This window comes from Aegilops tauschii, chromosome 3 (genome assembly GCF_002575655.3).
Source record: "Aegilops tauschii subsp. strangulata cultivar AL8/78 chromosome 3, Aet v6.0, whole genome shotgun sequence".
In the NCBI taxonomy this organism is placed as follows: domain Eukaryota; kingdom Viridiplantae; phylum Streptophyta; class Magnoliopsida; order Poales; family Poaceae; genus Aegilops; species Aegilops tauschii.
This window is the reverse complement of record NC_053037.3, coordinates 152,169,463-152,194,378: the sequence shown is the minus strand read 5'-3', so window position 1 is coordinate 152,194,378 and position 24,916 is coordinate 152,169,463. Positions and strand designations below refer to the sequence as shown.

The window sequence follows — 24,916 nt, the reverse complement described above, 5'->3', positions numbered from 1 at the left end:
TAGTCAACGGGTCTGCAACATTCAGATCCGTATGTATCTTGCAAATTTCTATGTCTCCCACCTGGACTAGATCCCGGATGGAATTGAAGCGTCTCTTGATGTGCTTGGTTCTCTTGTGAAATCTGGATTCCTTCGCCAAGGCAATTGCACCAGTATTGTCACAAAAGATTTTCATTGGACCCGATGCACTAGGTATGACACCTAGATCGGATATGAACTCCTTATCCAGACTCCTTCATTTGCTGCTTCCGAAGCAGCTATGTACTCCGCTTCACACGTAGATCCCGCCACGATGCTTTGTTTAGAACTGCACCAACTGACAGCTCCACCATTCAATGTAAACACGTATCCGGTTTGCGATTTAGAATCGTCCGGATCAGTGTCAAAGCTTGCATCAACATAACCATTTACAATGAGCTCTTTGTCACCTCCATAAATGAGAAACATATCCTTAGTCCTTTTCAGGTATTTCAGGATGTTCTTGACCGCTGTCCAGTAATCCACTCTTGGATTACTTTGGTACCTCCCTGCTAGACTTATAGCAAGGCACACATCAGGTCTGGTACACAGCATTGCATACATGATAGAGCCTATGGCTGAAGCATAGGGAACATCTTTCATTTTCTCTCTATCTTCTGCAGTGGTCGGGCATTGAGTCTTACTCAACTTCACACCTTGTAACACAGGCAAGAACCCTTTCTTTGCTTGATCCATTTTGAACTTCTTCAAAACTTTGTCAAGGTATGTGCTTTGTGAAAGTCCAATTAAGCGTCTTGATATATCTCTATAGATCTTGATGCCCAATATATAAGCAGCTTCACCGAGGTATTTCATTGAAAAACTCTTATTCAAGTATCCCTTTATGCTATCCAGAAATTCTATATCATTTCCAATCAGCAATATGTCATCCACATATAATATCAGAAATGCTACAGAGCTCCCACTCACTTTCTTGTAAATACAGGATTCTCCAAAAGTCTGTACAAAACCAAATGCTTTGATCACACTATCAAAGCGTTTATTCCAACTCTGAGAGGCTTGCACCAGTCCATAAATGGATCGCTGGAGCTTGCACACTTTGTTAGCTCCCTTTGGATCGACAAAACCTTCCGGCTGCATCATATACAACTCTTCTTCCAGAAATCCATTCAAGAATGCAGTTTTGACATCCATTTGCCAAATTTCATAATCATAAAATACGGCAATTGCTAACATGATTCGGACAGACTTAAGCATCGCTACGGGTGAGAAAGTCTCATCGTAGTCAACCCCTTGAACTTGTCGAAAACCTTTTGCAACAAGTCAAGCTTTATAGACAGTAACATTACCGTCAGCGTCAGTCTTCTTCTTGAAGATCCATTTATTCTCGATGGCCTGCCGATCATCGGGCAAGTCAACCAAAGTCCACACTTTGTTCTCATACATGGATCCCATCTCAGATTTCATGGCCTCAAGCCATTTCGCGGAATCTGGGCTCACCATCGCTTCTTCATAGTTTGTAGGTTCGTCATGGTCTAGTAACATAACCTCCAGAACAGGATTACCGTACCACTCTGGTGCGGACCTTACTCTGGTTGACCTACGAGGTTCAGTAACAACTTGATCTGAAGTTCCATGATCATCATCATTAACTTCCTCACTAATTGGTATAGACGTCACAGGAACCGGTTTCTATGATAAACTACTTTCCAATAAGGGAGCAGGTACGGTTACCTCATCAAGTTCTACTTTCCTCCCACTCACTTCTTTCGAGAGAAACTCCTTCTCTAGAAAGGATCCATTCTTAGCAACAAATGTCTTGCCTTCGGATCTGTGATAGAAGGTGTACCCAACAGTCTCCTTTGGGTATCCTATGAAGACACATTTCTCCGATTTGGGTTCGTGCTTATCAGGTTGAAGCTTTTTCACATAAGCATCGCAGCCCCAAACTTTATGAAACGACAACTTTGGTTTCTTGCCAAACCACAGTTCATAAGGCGTCATCTCAACGGATTTTGATGGTGTCCTATTTAACGTGAATGCGACCGTCTCTAAAGCATAACCCCAAAACGACAGCGGTAAATCAGTAAGAGACATCATAGATCGCTGCATATCTAGTAAAGTACGATTATGACGTTCGAGCACACCATTACACTGTGGTGTTCTGGGTGGCGTGAGTTGCGAAACTATTCCGCATTGTTTCAAATGTAGACCAAACTCGTAACTCAAATATTCTCCTCCATGATCATATCGTAGAAACTTTATTTTCTTGTTATGATGATTTTCAACTTCACTCTGAAATTCTTTGAACTTTTCAAATGTTTCAGACTTATGTTTCATTAAGTAGATATACCCATATCTACTTAAATCATCTGTGAAGGTGAGAAAATAACGATATCCGCCGCGAGCCTCAACATTCATCGGACCACATACATCTGTATGTATGATTTCCAACAAATCTGTTGGTCATTCCATAGTTCCGGAGAACGGCGTTTTAGTCATCTTGCCCATGAGGCATGGTTCGCAAGTACCAAGTGATTCCAAAAGTCCATCAGTATGGAGTTTCTTCATGCGCTTTACACCAATATGACCCAAACGGCAGTGCACAAATAAGTTGCACTATCATTATCAACTCTGCATCTTTTGGCTTCAACATTATGAATATGTGTATCACTACTATCGAGATTCATCAAAAATAGACCACTCTTCAAGGGTGCATGACCATAAAAGATATTACTCATATAAATAGAACAACCATTATTCTCTTATTTAAATGAATAACCGTCTCGCATCAAACAAGATCCAGATATAATGTTCATGCTCAACGTTGGCACCAAATAACAATTATTTAGGTCTAATACTAATCCTGAAGGTAGATGTAGAGGTAGCGTGCCGACGGCGATCACATCGACTTTGGAACTGTTTCCCACGCGCATTGTCACCTCGTCCTTGGCCAGTGTTCGCTTAATCCGTAGTCCCTGTTTCGAGTTGCATATATTAGCAACAGAACTAGTATCAAATACCCAGGTGCTACTTCGAGCTCTGGTAAGGTACACATCAATAACATGTATATCACATATACCTTTGTTCACCTTGCCATCCTTCTTATCCGCCAAATACTTGGGGCAGTTCCGCTTCCAGTGACCAGTCTGCTTGCAGTAGAAGCACTCAGTCTCAGGCTTAGGTCCAGACTTGGGTTTCTTCTCTTTAGAAGCAACTTGCTTGCTGTTCTTCTTGAAGTTCCCCTTCTTCCGCCCTTTGCCCTTTTTCTTGAAACTGGTGGTCTTATTAACCATCAACACTTGATGCTCCTTCTTGATTTCTACCTCCACAGCTTTTAGCATTGCGAAGAGCTCGGGGATCGTCTTATCCATCCCTTGCATGTTATAGTTCATCACAAAGCACTTGTAGCTTGGTGGCAGTGATTGAAGAATTCTGTCAATGATGCTATCATCCGGAAGATTAACTCCCAGTTGAATCAAGTGATTGTTATACCCAGACATTTTGAGTATATGCTCACTGACAGAACTATTCTCCTCCATCTTACAGCTGTAGAACTTATTGGAGACTTCATATCTCTCAATCCAGGCATTTGCTTGAAATATTAACTTCAACTCCTGGAACATCTCATATGCTCCATGACATTCAAAACGTTGTTGAAGTCCCGATTCTAAGCCGTAAAGCATGGCACACTCAACTATCGAGTAGTCATCAGCTTTGCTTGCCAGACATTCATAACATCTGGTGTTGCTCCTGCAGCAGGGGTGGCACCTAGTGGTGCTTCCAGGACGTAATTTTCCTGTGCAGCAATGAGGATAATCCTCAAGTTACGGACCCAGTCCGTGTAATTGCTACCATCATCTTTCAACTTTGCTTTCTCAAGGAACACATTAAAATTCAACGGAACAACAGCACGGGCCATCTATCTACAATCAACATAGACAAGCAAGATACTATCAGGTACTAAGTTCATGATAAATTTAAGTTCAATTAATCATATTACTTAAGAACTCCCACTAAGATAGACATCTCTCTAATCCTCTAAGTGATCATGTGATCCATATCCACTAAACCATAACCGATCATCACGTGAAATGGAGTAGCTTTCAATGGTGAACATCACTATGTTGATCATATCTACTATATGATTCACGCTCGACCTTTCGGTCTCAGTGTTCCGATGACATATCTGCATATGCTAGGCTCGTCAAGTTTAACCTGAGTATTCTGCGTGTGCAAAACTGGCTTGCACCCGTCGTAGATGGACGTAGAGCTTATCACACCCGATCATCACGTGGTGTCTGGGCACGACGAACTTTGGCAACGGTGCATACTCAGGGAGAACACTTTTATCTTGAAATTTAGTGAGAGATCATCTTATAATGCTACCGTCAATCAAAGCAAGATAAGATGTATAAAAGATAAACATCACATGCAATCAATATAAGTGATATGATATGGCCATCATCATCATGTGCCTTTGATCTCCATCTCCAAAGCACCGTCATGATCTCCATCGTCACCGGCTTGACACCTTGATCTCCATCGTAGCACCGTTGTTGTCTCGCCAACTATTGCTTCTACAACTATCGTTAACGCATAGTGATAAAGTAAAGCAATTACATGGCGATTGCATTTCATACAATAAAGCGACAACCATAAGGCTCCTGCCAGTTGCCGATAAATTTTACAAAACATGATCATCTCATACAATAACGTATATTACATCATGTCTTGACCATATCACATCACAACATGCCCTGCAAAAACAAGTTAGACATCCTCTACTTTGTCGTTGCAAGTTTTACGTGGCTGCTCCGGGCTTCTAGTAAGAACCGTTCTTACCTACGCATCAAAACCACAACGATAGTTTGTCAAGTTGGTGCTGTTTTAACCTTCGCAAGGACCGGGCGTAGCCACACTCGGTTCAACTAAAGTTGGAGAAACTGACACCCGCCAGCCACCTGTGTGCAAAGCACGTCGGTAGAACCAGTCTCGCGTAAGCGTACGCGTAATGTCGGTCCGGGCCGCTTCATCCAACAATACCGCCGAACCAAAGTATGACATGCTGGTAAGCAGTATGACTTATATCGCCCACAACTCACTTGTGTTCTACTCGTGCATATGACATCTACGCATAAAACCTGGCTCTGATACCACTGTTGGGGAACGTAGTAATTTCAAAAAAAATCCTACGCACACGCAAGATCATGGTGATGCATAGTAACGAGAGGGGAGAGTGTTGTCCACATACCCTCGTAGACCGAAAGCGGAAGCGTTAGCACAACGCGGTTGATGTAGTCGTACGTCTTCACGATCCGACCGATCAAGTACCGAACTCACGGCACCTCCGAGTTCAGCACACGTTCAGCCCGATGACGTCCCTCAAACTCCGATTCAGCCCGATACGTTGTTCCCTTTGTCATCGGTATGTTACTTGCCCGAGATTTGATCGTCGGTATCTCAATACCTACTTCAATCTCGTTACCGGCAAGTCTCTTTACTCGTTCCGTAATACATCATCCCGCAACTAACTCATTAGTTGCAATGCTTGCAAGGCTTAAGTGATGTGCACTACCGAGTGGGCCCAGAGATACCTCTCCGACAATCGGAGTGACAAATCCTAATCTTGAAATACGCCAACCCAACAAGTACCTTCGGAGACACCTGTAGAGCACCTTTATAATCACCCAGTTACGTTGTGATGTTTGGTAGCACACAAAGTGTTCCTCCGATAAACGGGAGTTGCATAATCTCATAGTCATAGGAACATGTATAAGTCATGATGAAAGCAATAGCAGAATACTAAACGATCGTGTGCTAAGCTAACGGAATGGGTCAAGTCAATCACATCATTCTCCTAATGATGTGATCCCGTTAATCAAATGACAACTCATGTCAATGGCTAGGAAACATAACCATCTTTGATCAACGAGCTAGTCAAGTAGAGGCATACTAGTGACACTCTGTTTGTCTATGTATTCACACAAGTATTATGTTTCCGGTTAATACAATTCTAGCATGAATAATAATCATTTATCATGATATAAGGAAATAAATAATAACTTTATTATTGCCTCTAGGGCATATTTGCTTCATTTCTTCTTTGCTCTCGATATTTTCTTAAGTTCCAGTTCGAGAGTTACTTTCCGCCACCTTCCCCGATGTTAGCTACCAAATAGTCAACCTTGCAGAGGTCCGTTCTCCCGGAATACCCCCTTTATTCTTTTGTAAGTACGGCGGAGTTCCCGAAGAAAGGATGATGGCTTCGTCATGATGGCCTGAAGCAGAGGAATGAAGACGTCAATGTAATGGATCGACCTCTTTGAGAAGAGCAACCAACACCGAGAAGACCCGTTAGAATTTCGTAACCAAATCCCTTCCCCCTTACACTACCTCTTAAATCTCGGGACGAGATTTCTTGTAGTGGAGGAGAATTGTGACGCCCGGATAATTAAGCTACAGCAATCTCTGCTAACAATGCCACGTCACCACGATTACCGTTGTTAATCTCGCGATGATTCAATCCCGCTCGGATTCAAAATTCAAATTCAAGTTAAACAATAAAAGTTTTCAAATATTAAAACCAAAATGTTCTGGATGTGACAAATAATTAGCTAGTAATATTGGTGGAGAAACAACATTTTTGTAAAATGCTTGACTACCCTAGACTAATTAAAAAGAGTGGCTAAAATAATAATTTAATTGCTTTTGAAATTAGGAAAATATTAAACTGATATATTTTGGCTACAAACTAGGTTTGGCAGTGGCCTATATTGATGATACTAATTTAGGTGCTAAATTGGTATTTCATAAAACTAAAATAAAAGAAATTATAAATGAAAACAGAAAAGAATAAATAAAAGAAAAGGAAAAACAAAACAAAACAAACAAAAAAAGAACAACAACCCACCTCCCCACATGGGCCAACCGGACCAGCAGGCCAACCCAACTGGCCCAGGCCGGCCCACCCCATTCCCCCTTAACCCCCCACGCCCCCGAAAACCCTAGCCGTCGCCCCACTTCCCCCACTCATTCCACTCCTCCTCTGCCCCCTCCCCGATCCAGATCGGGATCAGGGGCGTTCGCCGCCGCCGCCCGGAACACCCGCCGGGGCCGTCCCACCACCCACCGTCATCGACGCCGCCTCCCCGTCTCCGCCGCTCGTCCTCGACATCCTCCCCGACGACCCGCATCAAGCCACGCCGCCCCGACCTCAACTCGCCCTCCGCCTCGACCTTGCCGCGCCGTCCTCGACCTCCTCCTCGTCGGACTCCGTCGAGCCTCGCCGGCGAACCCCTGCAACGGGGGTGAGGACCCCGACCCACTCCGCCTACCCCCTTTTATCTCCTGTCCCCGTCGCTAGCGCCGTCCCCGCCCGTTGTCCGTCGTGACCGCACTCCGGCCGCGTCCCGCCTGGCCGCTCGCGTGCCTGCTCGCACTCGCCCGCGCAAACCGACGCCGCGCTCGGTTCACGCAACATGCGCGCTCGCCGCGCCCTGCTTCCCCCAGCACGTTGTGCGTGCGCCGCATCTGCCCCTCACTACGGCCAACACGCTCTGCTCCACCTCCCCCTTGCATCCTAGGCTGCCCCCTGGTCGCAAGCCCGCCCCGCTCGCTGTTTCCCCCTGCTCGTAGCTAGCTCCCGCCAGCGGCCGTGCTCGCCGAGACCGCCATGACCGAGGCCCGGCGCGCCCCGCACGCATTGGCCCTCGGTTCCGCCACTGCTCGCCAGCCGAGCGCCGTGGCCGCAGGCGCCGGGCCGTGCGCCCGCCCCACACGCCCGTAACCCACTCGCCCGCTAAGAAACCTCCTGTGCATATGACAAGTGGGGTCCGCCCCTGAGAACGTTTAAAAAAGGAAAATAAAGAAAGAAAGAAAATAATTAATTACTTAATTAAATAATTAATTAACTTAATTAATTCGGTTAGTTAACTAATATAACGTAGTTAACCTGCTAATAAAACTAACTATTGATAATTAGGGTAACAGTCAATGTTGAATGGGCCCCACGCGTCAGTTGACCGAGTCAACGGTCAATGTTGACCACTGACATCACACTGACGTCATGCTGATGCAGTATACGTATTTTGATTTAAATTAATTATGTTAATTCTAAAATGAATTAAATCTTTAAAAATTAATATAAATAATCCGTAACTCGGATGAAAATACTTTGTACATGAAAGTTGCTCAGAACGATGAGACAAATCCGAATACGCAGTCCGTTCGTCCGCCACACATCCCTAGCATAGTGAACATGCAACAATACCCCTCCGATTCGTCTGTCCGAAAACATCAAACACCGGGAATACTTTCCCGGATGTTTTCCCCCCTTTGCCAGTATCGCCTAGTACCGCGTTAGGTCACCCCTAGCACCGCGTATTGCCATGTTTTGCTTTGTGATGCTTTGATTGCTCTGTTATTTATTGTGTCCCCCCTCCATTACTTCTTTCCGGTAGACCCTGAGACCGCTGTCGATACCCTCATGATCGACTACATCGACAACGACCCCTCCTTGCCAGAGCAACCAGGCAAGCCCCCCCCCCTTGATCACCAGATATCGCCTATTCTTCTCTATACTGCTTGCATTAGAGTAGTGTAGCATGTTACTGCTTTCTGTTAATCCTATCCTGATGCATAGCCTGTCCTTGCTACTACTGTTGTTACCTTTAACTGCAATCCTACATGCTTAGTATAGGATGCTAGTATTCCATCGGTGGCCCTACACTCTTGTCCGTCTGCCATGCTATACTACTGGGTCGTGATCACTTCGGGAGGTGATCACGGGCATATTGCTATATACTTTATACTGTTACATTACTTATGATACTGTTCGGAGATGGGGGCTGAAGGGGCGGGTGGCTCCATCCCGGTAGAGGTGGGCCTAGGTTCCCGACGACCCCCGACTGTTACTTTGTGGCGGAGCGACAGGGCAGGTTGAGACCACCTAGAAGAGAGGTGGGCCTGGCCCTGGTCGGCGTTCGCGGATACTTCAATTAACACGCTTATCGAGATCTTGGTATTTGATCTGAGTTGGGTCGTTGACCTTATACGCACTAACCGCCACGTGGGACAAGATATGGGCAACCGGCGTCGTGGTATCAGCTGAAGCTCTTTTTGACGTCGGCGACTGAGCGGCGCGCGCCGCATTGGACCGTAAGCTCGCGCTTGTATTAAGGGGGCTAGGTCTGCTTCCGGCCGCGTACGCAACGTGCAGGTGTGCAATGGGCGATGGGCCCAGACCCCTGCGCGCATAGGATTTAGACCGGCGTGCTGACCTCTCTGTTGAGCCTAGGTGGGGCTGCGACGTGTTGATCTCCCGAGGCCGGACATGACCCAGGAAAGTGTGCCCGGCTAGAGGGATCGAGCATGTCGGGTAATGTGGTGCACCCCTGCAGGGAAGTTGATCTATTCGAATAGTCTTGTCCACGGTAACAGGCGACCCGGAGTTGTACCTTGACCTTATGACAACTAGAACCGGATACTTAATAAAACACACCCTTTCAAGTGCCAGATACAACCCGGTGATCGCTCTCTCACAGGTCGACGAGGAGAGGATCCTCGGGTAGGATTATGCTATGCGATGATACTGGGAGAACTTCAATCTACTCTCTTCTACATGCTGCAAGATGGAGGCTACCATAAGCGTAGTCTTCGATAGGACTAGCTATCCCCCTCTTATTCTGGCATTCTGCAGTTCAGTCCACCGATATTGCCCCTTTACACATACACCCATGCATATGTAGTGTAGATCCTTGCTTGTGAGTACTTTGGATGAGTACTCACGGTTGCTTTTCTCCCTTTTTTCCCCCTTTCCCTTCTACCTGGTTGTCACAACCAGATGCTGGAGCCCAGGAGCCAGACGCCACCGTCGACGACGACTCCTACTACACCGGAGGTGCCTACTACTACGTTCAAGCCGCTGACGACGACCAGGAGTAGTTTAGGAGGATCCCAGGCAGGAGGCCTGCGCCTCTTTCGATCTGTATCCCAGTTTGTGCTAGCCTTCTTAAGGCAAACTTGTTTAACTTATGTCTGTACTAAGATATTGTTGCTTCCGATGACTCGTCTATGATCGAGCACTTGTATTCGAGCCCTCGAGGCCCCTGGCATGTATTATGATGCTTGTATGACTTCTTTTATTTTTAGAGTTGTGTTGTGATATCTTCCCGTGAGTCCCTGATCTTGATCGTACATGTTTGCGTGTATGATTAGTGTACGATTGAATCGGGGGCGTCACACGTGCCATGTGTCGTCATTTCATAGGAGCATATCGTCCGTTGGATGGGCGGCGCCTACCACAACGTAGAGCTAACGCGTGGCTCCATTGGCAAAGGAGAATCCGACACGTGGAAAATCGTCATTGGTCAAGGCGGTTAACGAGTATCAGATCCAGGACCCGTACCCGATAGCTTGATGGTGACCCGTTACGGTGGCTGCCACATGTCGGTTACCCTTGACGGAAACACTTCCATAACTCATCATTTATCATCATGAAATTGGACACTTCCGTGATTAAAAATTGATTATTCTCATGGAACACAACCCTGAAAACATAGGCATGACTATCTTGAATTTGTCATAAAACTGTCACATATGTACATGGGTGACAGAAAATGTGACCTGTTGTGACAAATGTGTGTCATCACATATGTGTCTTTTTTGGTAGTGGCACGAGCATATCTCCATGGAGGAGCAGATCGAGGCGCGGCTTGCGAATGCAGACTTCATGGCTCTATACCACACGGATTCGAAGTTGGAGGAGATGCGGATGGCCATCGACGCCCTCTTCAAGTCCGCCAGGGCGGCGAGGAGGCGAGGTCAACATACACGATGAAGCAACGCCAGATGGAAGAGATTTTGTGGGAGGTCGACGTGTTCTTCACGCCAGTTCCTTTCGATGATGAAGAGGAGATGCTGTGCACGTCGGCAAGCTCTCCCTGCATCCCGCAACATGGAGGCCTCTGCCTCCGACAACAAGGAGATCGTCATTTCTACAATGATGACGAGGTGATGAACGCTCTGGCGATGTCAGGCAACTAAATGGGTGCACCAGCGATTTAGTTTAGTTAGGTTATATTTCATGATTTGAACAGTGGTGTTGAAATCTTGGATGTATGCACTGAAATCAGATATTTTAGTGGCATGTGCTTCTCCTCGAGCGCTACTAGTATATGGTTTACCAGTGGTGTGCAACACACACACACCACTCATAAGTTTTGTATCAGTGACGTGCTGCCCACACATCACTTGTATCCACTTACCACTACGTGATATAATTGCCATACAAGATATACGACACTAACAAGTTTAGTACACTGTTAGTAGGCTTTCCGGTGTCAGTGATATATTGAGGTATTCTCACCACCTCGTAGCAAAGGGGTCATCACAACAAGCTAACCACCTCTCATCCCTTCAACAAAACACAAACTTTCATCGTGGTCATGGATAGATCACTTAGGTTCGGGTCCATAAGCACAATTACAATCACCTTATTATTAAGGTTCGCATTCCCTACGGGTTCCAGTGTGCTTCATTCCCCTAACCAAGCCACTGCCTATGAACCGCGTTCCCTTAACCAAGCAGTGTGTTTTGTTCCCTTGACCAAGCCACTGCCTATAAGTCGTGAGCTCATTCTTCGACAGTCACACAATCAGAGATCACTTTTCCTCCTACTGCTTGGCAACTCGGCATGGTTTCTTGTTTCTGTTTTATTTCATGATCTATTTCACTACTTTGCTATCAGTTACCTAGGAGTATTTGGCCTGGTTATCTCAAACCACTTCTACTTCACCCGAGCAAAAAAAGAAAAGCGCTCCTCCCTATCACGCGACACCATCGCAAGACATGTCGCACAAGTATATCCCTAAACAGGTGGACAGGGGCACCCTCAATCCACCCAGCTTCATCCTGGAACCAAACAGCTATAAGAGCAGGGACCAGTTTCAGATGCACGCAACGCAGCTAGCTGGCTAATAATCTTTTGTGTCCCATGCCAATTCAATACTTATCTTTTGCGAGTTATTATCAGACATTTATTCGCAAAAGAAGAAGAAAAAGAGACAGCATACTTATATGATTGCCAAAGTTCTCAAGTACATAAGATTGCCAAGAGTGATGTAAGGACGAATGATACACATTGAGCATTCGAACACACATACTGCCCCACCACCAACTCACCAAGTCTAGCTTAGCATATTATGTGAGCAGTAGGGGTAACCCTATTTGTGATAGCCAAACTGGAATTCTCCTCTGAATGGATGCAGCACACCGCTTCGATTATAACACATTTCACATATTTTCTCCACCCTGCTATGTCCACATGTACATGTCCTCTTCAAACAAGGGTGTGGAATATTGAAGAGACGGTAGCATGTCTTGCAAACGCAATCCGCTGAAAAGATAACAGAGGAAATCAGGCAACAGAGAAATTTAAGAGGGTAATGTGCAGAGAGAGAGAGAGAGAGACAGCCACCAAGACGACGAGTACCCCACAGAAGACGGAAACCAAGAAAGGTGTAGGCTTCAATCACTGGTTCATCTGAAAACAGAAGGAATAAACAACCGGTTTCGGCCAAGAACATGCACAGCTTTAAAAGCAAAGTACCTTGCCAGGTTTACGTATCAATCGCTTAAAATAAAAACAGCTTGGATAAATCAGGTTTAGCCGTATGCAACTTTCCTTGGATATCTGAATAGCATAGTTCATCGTACTAGGTGTTTAGGCCATGTAGCCTAACATCAGGGCAACATGATTTTCTTAATGTCAGCTGTGTTCCTTCTCTAGTTTAAAACACTGGTAAAGAATTCATCCGATTAACCAGTTAACGGGCCAGTTAATCGCTACTCGTTGGGTGGCCGAATCGAATAACACCTATTCGCCGTGTTAACTTGTCAGGCCGATTAATTGGCCTGTCAGACCGATTAATCAGTTTTTAGGGCGATTAATCGCTGCTGGCCCATTAACTTCTGGGCAAACAAAGCCCAAAATTTTGGCCAGTAACCCCTCCCATCCCCCACTCGATCCTCAATAGTTAGGGTTCGACCAAACAGTATCATATTTTGGTATATTACATAGCTAAGAGCATGAGAGTATGGTATAATACGTGAAAAACTAAATATATGTTGGCAAGTTCCTATCTAATCTACCGATTAATGATCGACCAATTAATCTAGTTAATAGGCCGATTCATCGATTAATCGCTACTCCTAAGTAGATCGAGCAGCTACCAGTTACCGATTTCTAGAACAATGGTTTAAAAGAAAAATAGACAACCATCTATCTCTTTGTCAGCCCGGCAAAAAGAAAAAACAAAATAGGAATATCATATGTTATCCATATCCTAAAAGATGTGCATCATGCACTCCTAAAAGCATGATATAATGCCCTCTGTATGATACAAGAGAGGCAAAGCAACTGGTACCTGCAATTCGTTCGCACATGAATCTAATCTGCACGATCAGGAACGGAAAAAACTATAATTACTAGAGCAGTTTTAGATGTCAGAATTGTGCCAAATATGTATGTGTACGAGTTAAGCTACAGTTGGGCTTGTAATTAGTGGAGGGTTACGTGTTTGAGTCAAACCATGAAATCCGGTCCAATTAGTCCTATTATTATATATATAAAAAGCATCACGGGGTAGCCAAATAGACTAGACATAAGCTGATAGGCTAGACATAAGAGGGATGGTACAGACGCCCGAGGCAGGGGACCGGCTGTGACGGGTGGTTGGAAATGTCATCTGATGGCCTCGACGTGCATGTAGTCTTTGTAGTATGTTGATTTAGTACATGGGAACAAGCGCCCCTAGTCATATCCGGAGATGTAGCTGATGTTTGATGAACCTCGTTAACAAATATCGGCATTGTTGCTCGTGCTTGTGTGAATGTTTGTTCCTCGGAAGATCAACTATGCGAGCCTCAGATGTTCTAACAGGTGATACCATGAGTTTGGTTGCGATGTTTTGGAGGTCCTCAGATCATGCCCTCAGATCAGCCTGAGCGCAAAGTACTCATTCTACGGTCCAGCCAGCACAACGCACACCTCCAGCCAGCAAATCTAACTCTCTTCCCACCGGGCCGTAAAAGCTTTAGGAAAAGTAGTAAAACAACTAAAGCTACTGCTAATGTCTAGGCAAATAATTAGTGGTAGAAAGATCTATTTTCCCAGTAAAAGAGAGGGGGCAGGGGGGGGGGGGGAGTAGTATTCTGCGCTCTGGCTGGGTAGTACATGAAAACCACCTAATCAACCCATCCACTAACTTTTTGGTTCTACTAGTAAGAAGCTTAGTTATCAGGAGTAAAATGCTAGATTCTTTTACTACGCAATCTGGCATAAAACTTCATAGTAAAACGTTTTTTGTTTTGTAGCAAATGCGGTAGACTCTTTATGACTTAATTTTGGGTTTAGATTCGATGGTACACTTACCGTCTAATAGTAAAACTGATAATTTCTTTACCACCCATTACTTGGGGGGAGTGACGGTGCCAGGTGTCAACGCTATGGATTGTTATTTTTCTTTTGCAAGATTTGTACATGTTGATCTTACAAACAAAAAAAAACTGGGTTAACGCGTGCCGGCGCCGACGCCCGAGCACGACGACTCGCTCATGGACTGGTGGCTGCGTGCGAAGGAGTCCACATCGCCAACACTTCGCAAGGTTCTGAAATCCGTAGCGCTCTTGGTGCCGTGGATGCTCTGAAAGCATAGGAACGCGTGCGTGTTTGACCATGTTAGCCCATCGCTCAATGAGCTAGTTGACAAGATCAAGGACGAGGCCCGATGTTGGGCAAAGGCCGGAGCTCAAGGGCTCAGGGTCGTTTTGCCATCATCCTGGGATGTCCACTGAGCCCTGATGGATGTGTAAACCTGCCTCCTAGGAGGATGTAAATTCCTCTCTTTCCAATGCAATGAAACGCAAAAGCCACTTGCGTTTTCTCGAAAAATTGACTACCCAGCTTGTATGTGGCTTCTCCACTTGGGGGGAGCACGTGATGGCATATAGACCGAAGAATGATAAAGCAAGTTTAAAATGTATTTAAGCGGTAACTGTGCACTCTCGAAAAGCATGGCCCAATTATTATTTAGATCACGAATGTCTCAAATTTTACGTGTTCAAAAGACAACATACAGAAATTTCGAACAGCACCTCTTTTAACTAGTATAATCTTACGTGGTAATGTGAATCTTGGGCATTTCACAGTAGCTTTCTCTACAAAATTGCATTTGATGAAAATCACATTTTTCTTTGAAGTACATATGCTTGGGAATGGCAAAAGAGAACGAGATCTTCAAGCAGAAACATGTGGTATGCAGTTGTGTGACAGCACCGAGATAAGAGTGAATCAAGTTCACAAGTAGATACATACCTAAAGGAATGCATGTGACAACTCCTTCGAAATCAGCTCTACAGACGTGCTCAAAGAAAAAGAGAGTTTGTGGAACCGGCAGGAAAGAGAAGCAGCCAGAGCGCTTCCGACGAGCAACAAAGTTGCCATGACTCCAGCAACACCCATCACCAAGTTGGCTGCTCCTGGTCACCTTACCAGGAGCAAGTTCATACTCATTGCCCTGATCAGCCAACCAAACATGGAAAAAGAAATTGGTACAGGTAGGAAGGTCAAACAAAGCAGAACAAAAATCATGGAAACAGAAATTGCTACTTGTAGCAAGGTAAAACAAAACAAAACAAACCAAAGAAGCATCAGTGACTGACTTAACTTAATTACTACCCCGTACCTCCTATCTTTTACTAGTTGTTTAGGGAGAAATCAACCAGATCTCCCACACACATTTGAGAATTTGACCCACACGTATCGCAATTATTGCTTAGCAAAATCTGTTTAAGTAATAATTATATGGAAATATATTGAGACCTGCTACACGTACGACAACCTTTGTACGATTTTTGTACGACAGCCATCAGCAGCCGTTGATTCAATTCCACGTACGAGTGAGATCACGTCTTACATAAATCGTACGCACTTTTCATTGTACACAGAGCAATTTCGAAATATATTTCATGACAAACCCAGTAATACAATTTCCAAATGTCAAATCCAAATATTGATTAGAACAAGTTAAAGTGTGAGGGAGTAACTAATGATTTTATCTAGCAAATTTCGGTGAATCTACTTCAAAGTGGCGAAAACAGTGGGCCGAAGGCAGGTCATTAAATTAATCTGTGTGTATACGCCCAATTTGCAAGACCGGTTAATAAGAAGGAACGTTGAGTAAGGAAGAACAAATCACCGGATGCAGAGCGTTGTACAGCTCGAGGCCATTCAGCACAAGCTGGCGTTCGGCAGCTAAGCCTTCCAAATGCCGGTACGGATTAGATCTAGTATACGAAATTCAGACGGATCAATGAAATAAGAGTATGCAAATACTGAACCGAAGTGTTGGGTCTTGGGAGGCGAAAGCATTCCATCTAATCCTATTCCGCTGGTGCGAAATTGAACTTGTGCGGATACATGGAACACTAGATTAATAGACTGATTACCTGCAGCATTCTTCAAGACTCGCGTATTTTAGGCCGTCAACCAGACTCTTGTTGTCATCCGACTGCCACACGCGCCAGGGGCGCTGGCGACGCACCGAGATCCTGCCTAGGAGGGGAAGAACTAGCATCTTCGCTCACTGAACTTTTCTTGCTGGACGGGTCCGCGCTGAGTTTGTTTCGTACTTATGGAACTCAAACTGAAGCGGCGCTGTTCAGACTATCTCCCCTTCCTTCCTTGCCTCCGCCTGCTCCGCCTCCGACGATCTCCCCTTCCTGCCTCCGCCTTATGAGACTCACGCGTAACCGTTCCGTCTCCGATGAGGGTAAAGAGTCTCCACCGCGGATCCGATCCTCCTCACCTTTCTTAAGGGAAATATTACCTGGCGGCCGTTCGCCAGGGGGCTAACCCCAGCGAACCCTCCCCCGGCCGTCGCACGAATCTCGTTGTAGAGCCGACGCCACCTAGGATTGCTGGACTACTAATTCACTGCTCAGCTGCTTCTGGCGAACGCCCGGTTAGGCCAGGTTTCGGTTCGATCCCCTGTGTGCGCTCAAGCGCCCATCACCTGGGCTGAGAGGGCTTTTGTGAATATTCTTGTGTTTAAAATGGCACATATTGTTTTCAGGAGACGTCTGGCTGGCGGCCGTTGGCTCACTAGCGGTAGCGAGCGGCCAGCCAGAAAAGCAAAAATTCCTGTCCCCCGTTCTAGACAAGTCCACCAAACAGAAAACAATGGTCAGTCGCTGTCACGTGACCCCACTACTTTCTTGAAAAAGCCTCCCACGCCCCCACGTCCACACTTCCTGCTCCACGGGTCTCCTTCTTCTCCACTTTCCCTTCACCTTGCATGTGGATCTGCCACCGATCTTCTCCATAGTTGGAGGGAGTAGCAAAGCAGGAAGCAAAAAAAAAGAAGAGAAAATCAGATCTCTGTGTAATTGAACACCACTCTGTGCAACTATACCCTGTAGTAAAACCAACTTTTGCCTAGATGTGTGCAAATAGACACAAGGAAGTAACAAAAAAAAGAGAAAATTTGATCTCTGTTTAATTGAACACCATTTTGTGCAACAAGACCCTGTAGTAAAACCAACTTTTGCCTAGATGTGTGCAAATAGACACAAGGGAGTAATTTTGCAGATAGCCCAAACTAGAAACATAGACTGGATGTTCCTGTTTGTGCAACTAATCACAGTTCCAACAATGCCAACTTTTTGTGCAATGTGTGCAACCAAGCAGCCAAATACTAGAAAATATGGACTGGATGTACCGTTTGTGCAGAAAGAAGCATATATTTGCGCAACTAAAAAAGCATGGGTTCCAAAAGAAACCTTTTTATGCCATGTGTGCAAATAGAAGCCTATATTTCTGCCAACTAAAACATGGATCCAAAATCAACTTTTCTTGCTATGTGTGCAACCAAAGAGTCAATACTAGAAAAGAGATGTGCAAACTAATCATGGATCCAAAAGCCAACTTTTACTGTAAATATGTGCAACCAACATACACAGACATGGATGTGTGCTTCCGACCAGCAAAAATAGCGAAACAGAAACAGAAACCCAAGGCCCGGTCGCTATCACATGACCCCACTACCCTCCAGAAGCCTCCCACGCCTCCTTCATCTACACTTCCTCCTCCAAGGCGTCTCCTTCTTCTCCATGAAAGAAAGGGGATCCCATCCTGGATCCAAAAACCTACAGAGCTGCCATGGCAAACCAAACAAGGGTATTTTTTTGACAAGAACTAAAGTGGCAACAGGAGGGAGGAGAAGAAGCATACCAGGCAGCATCAACCAAGGTAAGTTCACTTCTGGCTCCAGATCCTCCCTTCTGTACTTTCCCTTCCCCTTTGCCTCTGGATCTTCCACCGGTCTTCTCCATAATTGGAGGGAATAGCAATAGTAATCTGATGTCTGTGTAAATAAACACCACTCTGTGCAACTAGACCCAGTAGCAAAACCAACTTCTGCCTGGATGTGTGCAAATAGATACAAGGGATTAGTTTTACAAAAAATGTGCAACAAAACAGCCCAGACTAGAAACATGGAGTGGATGTAGTGTCTGCGCAAATAGAAGCACATATTTGTGCAACTAAATCATGGATCCAAGCCAAGTTTTCCTGCAATGTGTGCAACCAACAGCCAAAACTATAAAAAAGTAAATATATGTGCACACTAAGCATTAATCCAAGGACAACTTTCCTGCAAAATGTATGCAACAAACAGCTCGGACTAGAAAGATGGACTGGGTGTACTGTTTGTGCAAAAAGAAGCACATATTTGTGCAACTAAAAAGATGGACTGGATGTAGTGTTTCTGCAAAAAGAACATATTTGTGCAACTAAGCATGGGTCCAAGCCAACCTTTTTATGCAAATGTGTGCAACAATACAGCCCAGACTAGAGTCCATATGTTCTAGTCTTTTCGCTGTGGGTTTTACATATTGCAAGAAAATATGGTTTTGGATCCATGTTTAGTTGGCACAAATATGGGCTTCTATTTGCATATACACTACATTCAGGCTATCTTTTCCTGCAAAAAATGTGTGCAACCAACACACAGACTAGATGAAACTAAAAAAGACTGGATTTGCTGTCTGTGCAAATATAAACATGTGATTGTGCAACTAAACTTATATCCAAAGCCAACTTTTGCCGTAAATGTGTGCAGCAAAGAAACTAGACTAGAAAAGGCACAAGAACAGTATTAAAAACGAGCGTACAAATAGTCTTGTCTCACACAAATTGCAATAGGGGAAATATGTTATATAGGATGTTCTATATACTAAAAGTGAAACAGAAAAGAAGATGAAATTATATTTCCTGTCATTAGAAAAAGGTGCCAAAGGTGATCACATTCCGACGTGATCACCTGAGGTTTTGCAAACATAAGGTGCCAAAGGTGATTAGTTAACACTACATACAAAATATTTGTTGTTCTTCAGAACAACTGGATAAAAAAGGTTGACGATGCCAACTTGATATTATGTTAGTCGTGCAACTACGAAATGCAGAGGATGCCAACTAAAATAGTTACTCTTGTGCAACTAGAAAGGCTGAGGATGTCAACTAGTTAGATGCTATTGTGTAGCTACAAAATGCTCAGGATGCCAACTAATTAAATACTCATGTGGAACTAGAAAGGCTGAGGGTGCCAAGTAATTGGATACTCTTGGGCAACCCTCAAAAATTTGAAGATGGGACTAAAAATAGTTACTCTTGTGCAACTAGAAAGGCTGAGGATGTCAATTAGTTGGATACTGTTTGTGCAAGTAGAAATGCTAAGGATGCCAACTAATTGAATACTCTTGTGCAACTAAAAATCTTGAGGATGCCAATTAATTAGATACCCTTGGAAAATTAAATATTCAGCACTTGCATGATCAATCAGAATTGCACATTCAGGTTTTAGGCTTCTAGAAGAAAATGCCGAGGGTGTCAACGCAGCTACAAGAAGACTGAGGATGTCAACTAGTTGGACTGAATTGTGCAACTAGAAATGCTTAGGATGCCAACTAATCAGGTACTCTTGTGCAACTAGAAAAGCCTGAGGATGCCAGCTCATTTAGATACTCTCTGGGACACGTCATCATCCTCTCCATCCCCGTCATCATCAGTGCCACATGGTTGCCGCTTAGCAGCCCGTTTTGAGTTCCACCGAGAGGTCCTATTTGGAGAACCCTACAATGAACAAAAAAGATTGAACTGTTGAGAGGGTAAAAGAAAAGAGCATAATAAATGGTCATAGGATAAAAGAAAAAGAAAATATGAACCTCTGTTTCACTGCCAGGCACGTCTCCTTCACCAACCATTTTGTCTGTGCAAAACAGAAAAGAACAAACATATTAGTCAAAATTAACAAAATTGCACTGGGGGCAACAAAATGGGGTGGGTAGGCTACATTTACATATGAAGTTGGCAACTTAAATTAACAAGTTGCACACGGCCAGAAAAAATGAAAAAATGGCTACTCTTCATATGAAGTTGGCAACTCAAGGTAACAAGTTGCACAAGAATTAAAAAGAAAGTTGCACATGAATTTCTTGAGTGAAAAAACTGCCACCCAGAAACAAATATACTACTTGGTTGGCAAGTCAATCAAAACAAATTGGATAAGGGGACCTGCCTAGTTGCAAAAAAGGTGAATGATGAGGCATACTTGTAGGACGACATGCTTCTAGTTTACATTAGTGTTGTACAGGTTTTCAGTGGTCATATCCAACTGAGAACTACTATATGTGCAACTACAATACTGCAGATGCCAACAGAAAAGTGTGAATAGCAAAAATAGATCGACTTAAGCAACTCCTTCCAGTAGGATGTGCAACTTTGACAACAGCCCCGACCAACTGCATGGTAGTCAATGTGCAACTCTGGAAATATGGTTGTGCAACTCTTTCTATGCTCTTCAAAAAATTCAAGATTGATAATTTACAGAACATACAAGCGTCATAGTGTTAGCCAACTAAAGAAAACACTTATTTCACCACCCAATCATTGAACATTAGCTGACTAAAAAACACTTATTTCACCACCCAATCATCCGATAAGTTTTTGCAAGGAAGATGAAACATATATAGAATTGGATTAGTTTGCTTCAGCAACTATCATCATGTACTCTAGCAGACTAGCACTAAATTAGAAGAGGAAATTAAACATTAATTAAAGATGTAAAGACAAGCTAGACTCGTGTGCCAGGTTTACTAGCAAAATACTACTATACTGTACTAGATTGTATTGACATGCAGGCACCCAGAAGTACACCGATGCCTCTGAACATTGTGCTTCCGCGGTAGATATTGCTAGGATATGACGGTCCAAGCAAAGAATTTCCGACGAGAAGCTCTCACAGCCGAGCTAATGCAACGCTCTCCCATGGGACCCCTCTGCCTGAATCAGCCCAGAAACGTTGTCGGCGTCTGGACCTGACATTGCTGCACCTAGGCCCGACAGATCATGACGCCGGAAAGACCACATCAGACACCACTACCACCGCAGGTTGCTCCATCTCTGCCATCGCGTGACGCCCTCATCACACGCCACCGCGACCAGAGGATCCTCCACCCCTGCCATCTGGGACGTAGTGGACTCAGTCGGAGCCAGAGGGGAAGGATCTCAGCCGGCCTCAGGTAGAGGAAGTAGACTACGGCCGCATCCCGTCGACGACGGCGGGGAACAACGGCGATGGGGCTGGATCTGGTTGGGCAGGGAGCAGCCGAACGGGCGACCGTACCTGCGCCGGCGTCGAGAAGCGGGTCCCCGCCGCGCTCCAGCCCTTCCCCTTCCCTGCCCCCCGTCTTCAGCTGCGTTGCGGCAGCGGTTGTCTCTCGCCGTCGGATTTGGGGAACGAACAGGGCGAGAAGAGAGGGAAATGGATCAGGGAAGTGACAGAGGCTTGTGCCAAGGGTGCTTCCTATGCGAGGCGAACCGTCTGGAGCAGGAGAGCGGCACTTGCGGGCGGGCCCAGCCACGTGCGCGTTCAGTCGCCTCCCGACTAGGTACGACCTGACGCTGAGGACCGCACGATCTGGGCTGATCGAGCGGCTCATGTTCGGCCGCTCGTTTCGCCAAGATAGTGCGCGTGCACTCTGAAGTATTTGGGTTGTTTTCAATCCGGAAATCCTGAATTGTTTTCATTTTCTCACATGGCAGTTTTTTATAGCATGGCACTTTCTAAGAGGATGGCATTTTTATTAATGAGTGATGGCAGTTTAATTTTTTTATAGCATGTCATTTTTTAAGAGGATGGCATTTTTTTAATGGCACGACAGTTTTTATTAACAATAGGATGGCATTTTTATTAAATGAATTTTTTGTCAATAATAGGATGGCATTCTTATTATTAGGATATGATATTTTTTTATTGGCATGGAAATTTTATTACTAAGCGCATGGCATTTTTATTAACAATAGGATCGGATGACATTTTTATCAATAATATGATGACATTTTTTTAAGAGATGGCAATTTTTTATTGGCATGGAAATTTTTATAACTAAACGCATGGCATTTTTATTAACAATAGGATGGTATTTTATCAATAATAGGATGGCATATTAATTATTGAGAGTAGGATGGCATTTTTAATGTTTGAGAGGATGGTATTTTCAGTATTCGAGAGGACCGTATTTTTTTTAATGGCATGCCATTTTTCTTAAAGTAGCTCGACAATTTTTTTGAAAGCATGTCATTTACTCAATTTATAGCTTTGTGTTTTTTGTTCATGGTATATTTTGCTAGTCTCTTCGGTAACATGCATTGTCCGCTCTCACCTCGAGACTTGATACAAACTTCGCAAGCGCGTCCAAACCCCGGGATATGGTACGCTCTATCACACATAAGCCTTATTATATCATTCGTCAAAACAATAACCATACTTACCTATCATGGTTTTTTCATAGCCATTCTGAAATATACTGCCATGCAACTTCCACCATTACTATCCTGGTACACTACCAGAGAAATTCATATGTAGTCATATCATTCAGTTTTATTGGGTTGTAAGTAAACAAAAGTGTGATGATCATCATTATTAGAGTATTGTCCCAGTGAAGAAAAGATTGATGGAGATAGATGAGTCCTCGAAAAAGCGGGGATGAGGTTCATTATATTGTTCTAAAAAAGAGAGAGAAAAGGGAAAAAGGATAAGGGGCAATGTTACTATCCTTACCACACTTGTGCTTCAAAGTAGCACCATGTTCTTCATATAGAGAGTCTCCATGATCATCACTCTCATATACTAGTGGGAATTTTTACATTATTGAACTTGACTTGCATATTTTGATGACGAGCTTCCTCAAATGCTCAAGGTCTTCATGAGCAAGTAAGTTGGTGAAGGAAATATGCCCTAGAGGCAATAATAAAATTGTTATTTATATTTCCTTATATCATGATAAATGTTTATTATTCATGCTAATATTGTATTAACCAGAAACTTAGTACATGTGTGAATACATAGACAAAACAGAGTGTCCCTAGTATGCCTCTACTTAACTAGCTCGCCAATCAAAGATGGTTAAGTTTCCTAACCATAGACATGTGTTGTTATTTGATAAACGGGGTCACATTATTAGAGAATGATGTGATGGACAAGACCCATCCGTTAGCTTAGCATTATGATCGTTTAGTTTTATTGCTATTGCTTTCTTCATGACTTATACATATTCCTCTAACTATGAGATTATGCAACACCCGAATACCGGAGGAACACCTTGTGTGCTATCAAACGTCACAACATAACTGGATGATTATAAAGATGCTCTACAGGTGTCTCCGAAGGTGTTTGTTGAGTTGGCATAAATCAAGCTTAGGATTTGTCACTCCGTGTATCGGAGAGGTATCTCTGGGCCCTCTCGGTAATGCACATCACTATAAGCCTTGCAAGCAATATGACTAATGAGTTAGTTGCGGGATGATGCATTACGGAACAAGTAAAGAGACTTGCCGGTAATGAGATTGAACTAGGTATGATGATACCGACGATCGAATCTCGGGCAAGTAACATACCGATGACAAAGGGAATGACGAATGTTGTTATGCGGTTTGACCGATAAAGATCTTCGTAGAATATGTAGGAACCAATATGAGCATCCAGGTTCCGCTATTGGTTATTGACCAGAGATGTGTCTCGGTCATGTCTACATAGTTCTTGAACCCATGGGGTTCGCACGCTTAACGTTCGATGACGATTTGTATTATGAGTTATGTGTTTTGGTGACCGAAGTTTGTTCGAAGTCCCGTATGAGATCACGGACATGACAAGGAGTCTCAAAATGGTTGAGAGGTAAAGATTCATATATTGGAAGGTTATATTCGGACATCAAAATGGTTCCGAGTGATTCGGATATTTTACCGGAGTACCGAGGGGTTGCAGGAACCCCCTGGGGGAAATAATGGGCCTTAGTGGAGAGAGAGGTGGGCTGCAAGGGGTGCCCCCCCATGGCAGTCCAAATTGGACTAGGGGAGGGGGCGGCGCCCCCTTTCCCTCTCCCTCTCCTTCCGTTTCCCTCCGGCGGAGAAAGGAAAAGGGGGGCCGAATCCTACTTGGCGGGCCCCTCCTGGCCGCCGGCCTCCTCCCCCCTCCTCTATATATATGGGGGTGGGGGCACATCAAGAATTCTCTTAGCCATGTGCGGTACCCCCCTCCACAGTTTACTCCTACGGTTATAGCGTCGTAGTGCCTAGGCGAAGCCCTGCGCGAATCACGTCACCATCAGCATCGCCATGTCGTCGTGCTGACGGAACTCTCCCTCGACCCTCTACTGGATCAAGAGTTCGAGGGACGTCATCAAGCTGAACGTGTGCTGAACACGGAGGTGCCGTACGTTCGGTACTTGGATCGGTTGGATCGTGAAGACGTTCGACTACATCAACCGCGTTAACATAACGCTTCCACTTTCGATCTATGAGGGTACGTGGACACACTCT

At 44.5% G+C, this 24,916-nt stretch overlaps 1 protein-coding gene across 5 annotated transcripts; it reads right to left on the bottom strand.

The window, feature by feature from the left end:
• Window positions 1-12,033: 12,033 nt before the first annotated feature.
• Window positions 12,034-16,981, bottom strand: LOC123497835 (uncharacterized). 5 transcript variants are annotated; one of them, XM_073510203.1, is made up of 5 exons: window positions 16,489-16,979; window positions 16,239-16,326; window positions 15,356-15,557; window positions 12,473-12,523; window positions 12,034-12,376 (listed from the first exon to the last, which is right to left on the bottom strand). In XM_073510203.1, exons 1-5 carry the CDS (start codon window positions 16,614-16,616, stop codon window positions 12,204-12,206), a joined length of 642 nt encoding a protein of 213 aa, XP_073366304.1. In that variant the 5' UTR covers window positions 16,617-16,979; the 3' UTR covers window positions 12,034-12,203. The 5 variants fall into 5 exon arrangements, 4 of the variants coding, with proteins under 4 accessions (XP_073366304.1, XP_073366303.1, XP_073366302.1 ...); XM_073510202.1 differs by having other exon boundaries at window positions 12,458-12,523; window positions 16,489-16,977; XM_073510201.1 differs by having other exon boundaries at window positions 12,452-12,523; window positions 16,489-16,972.
• Window positions 16,982-24,916: the final 7,935 nt, after the last annotated feature.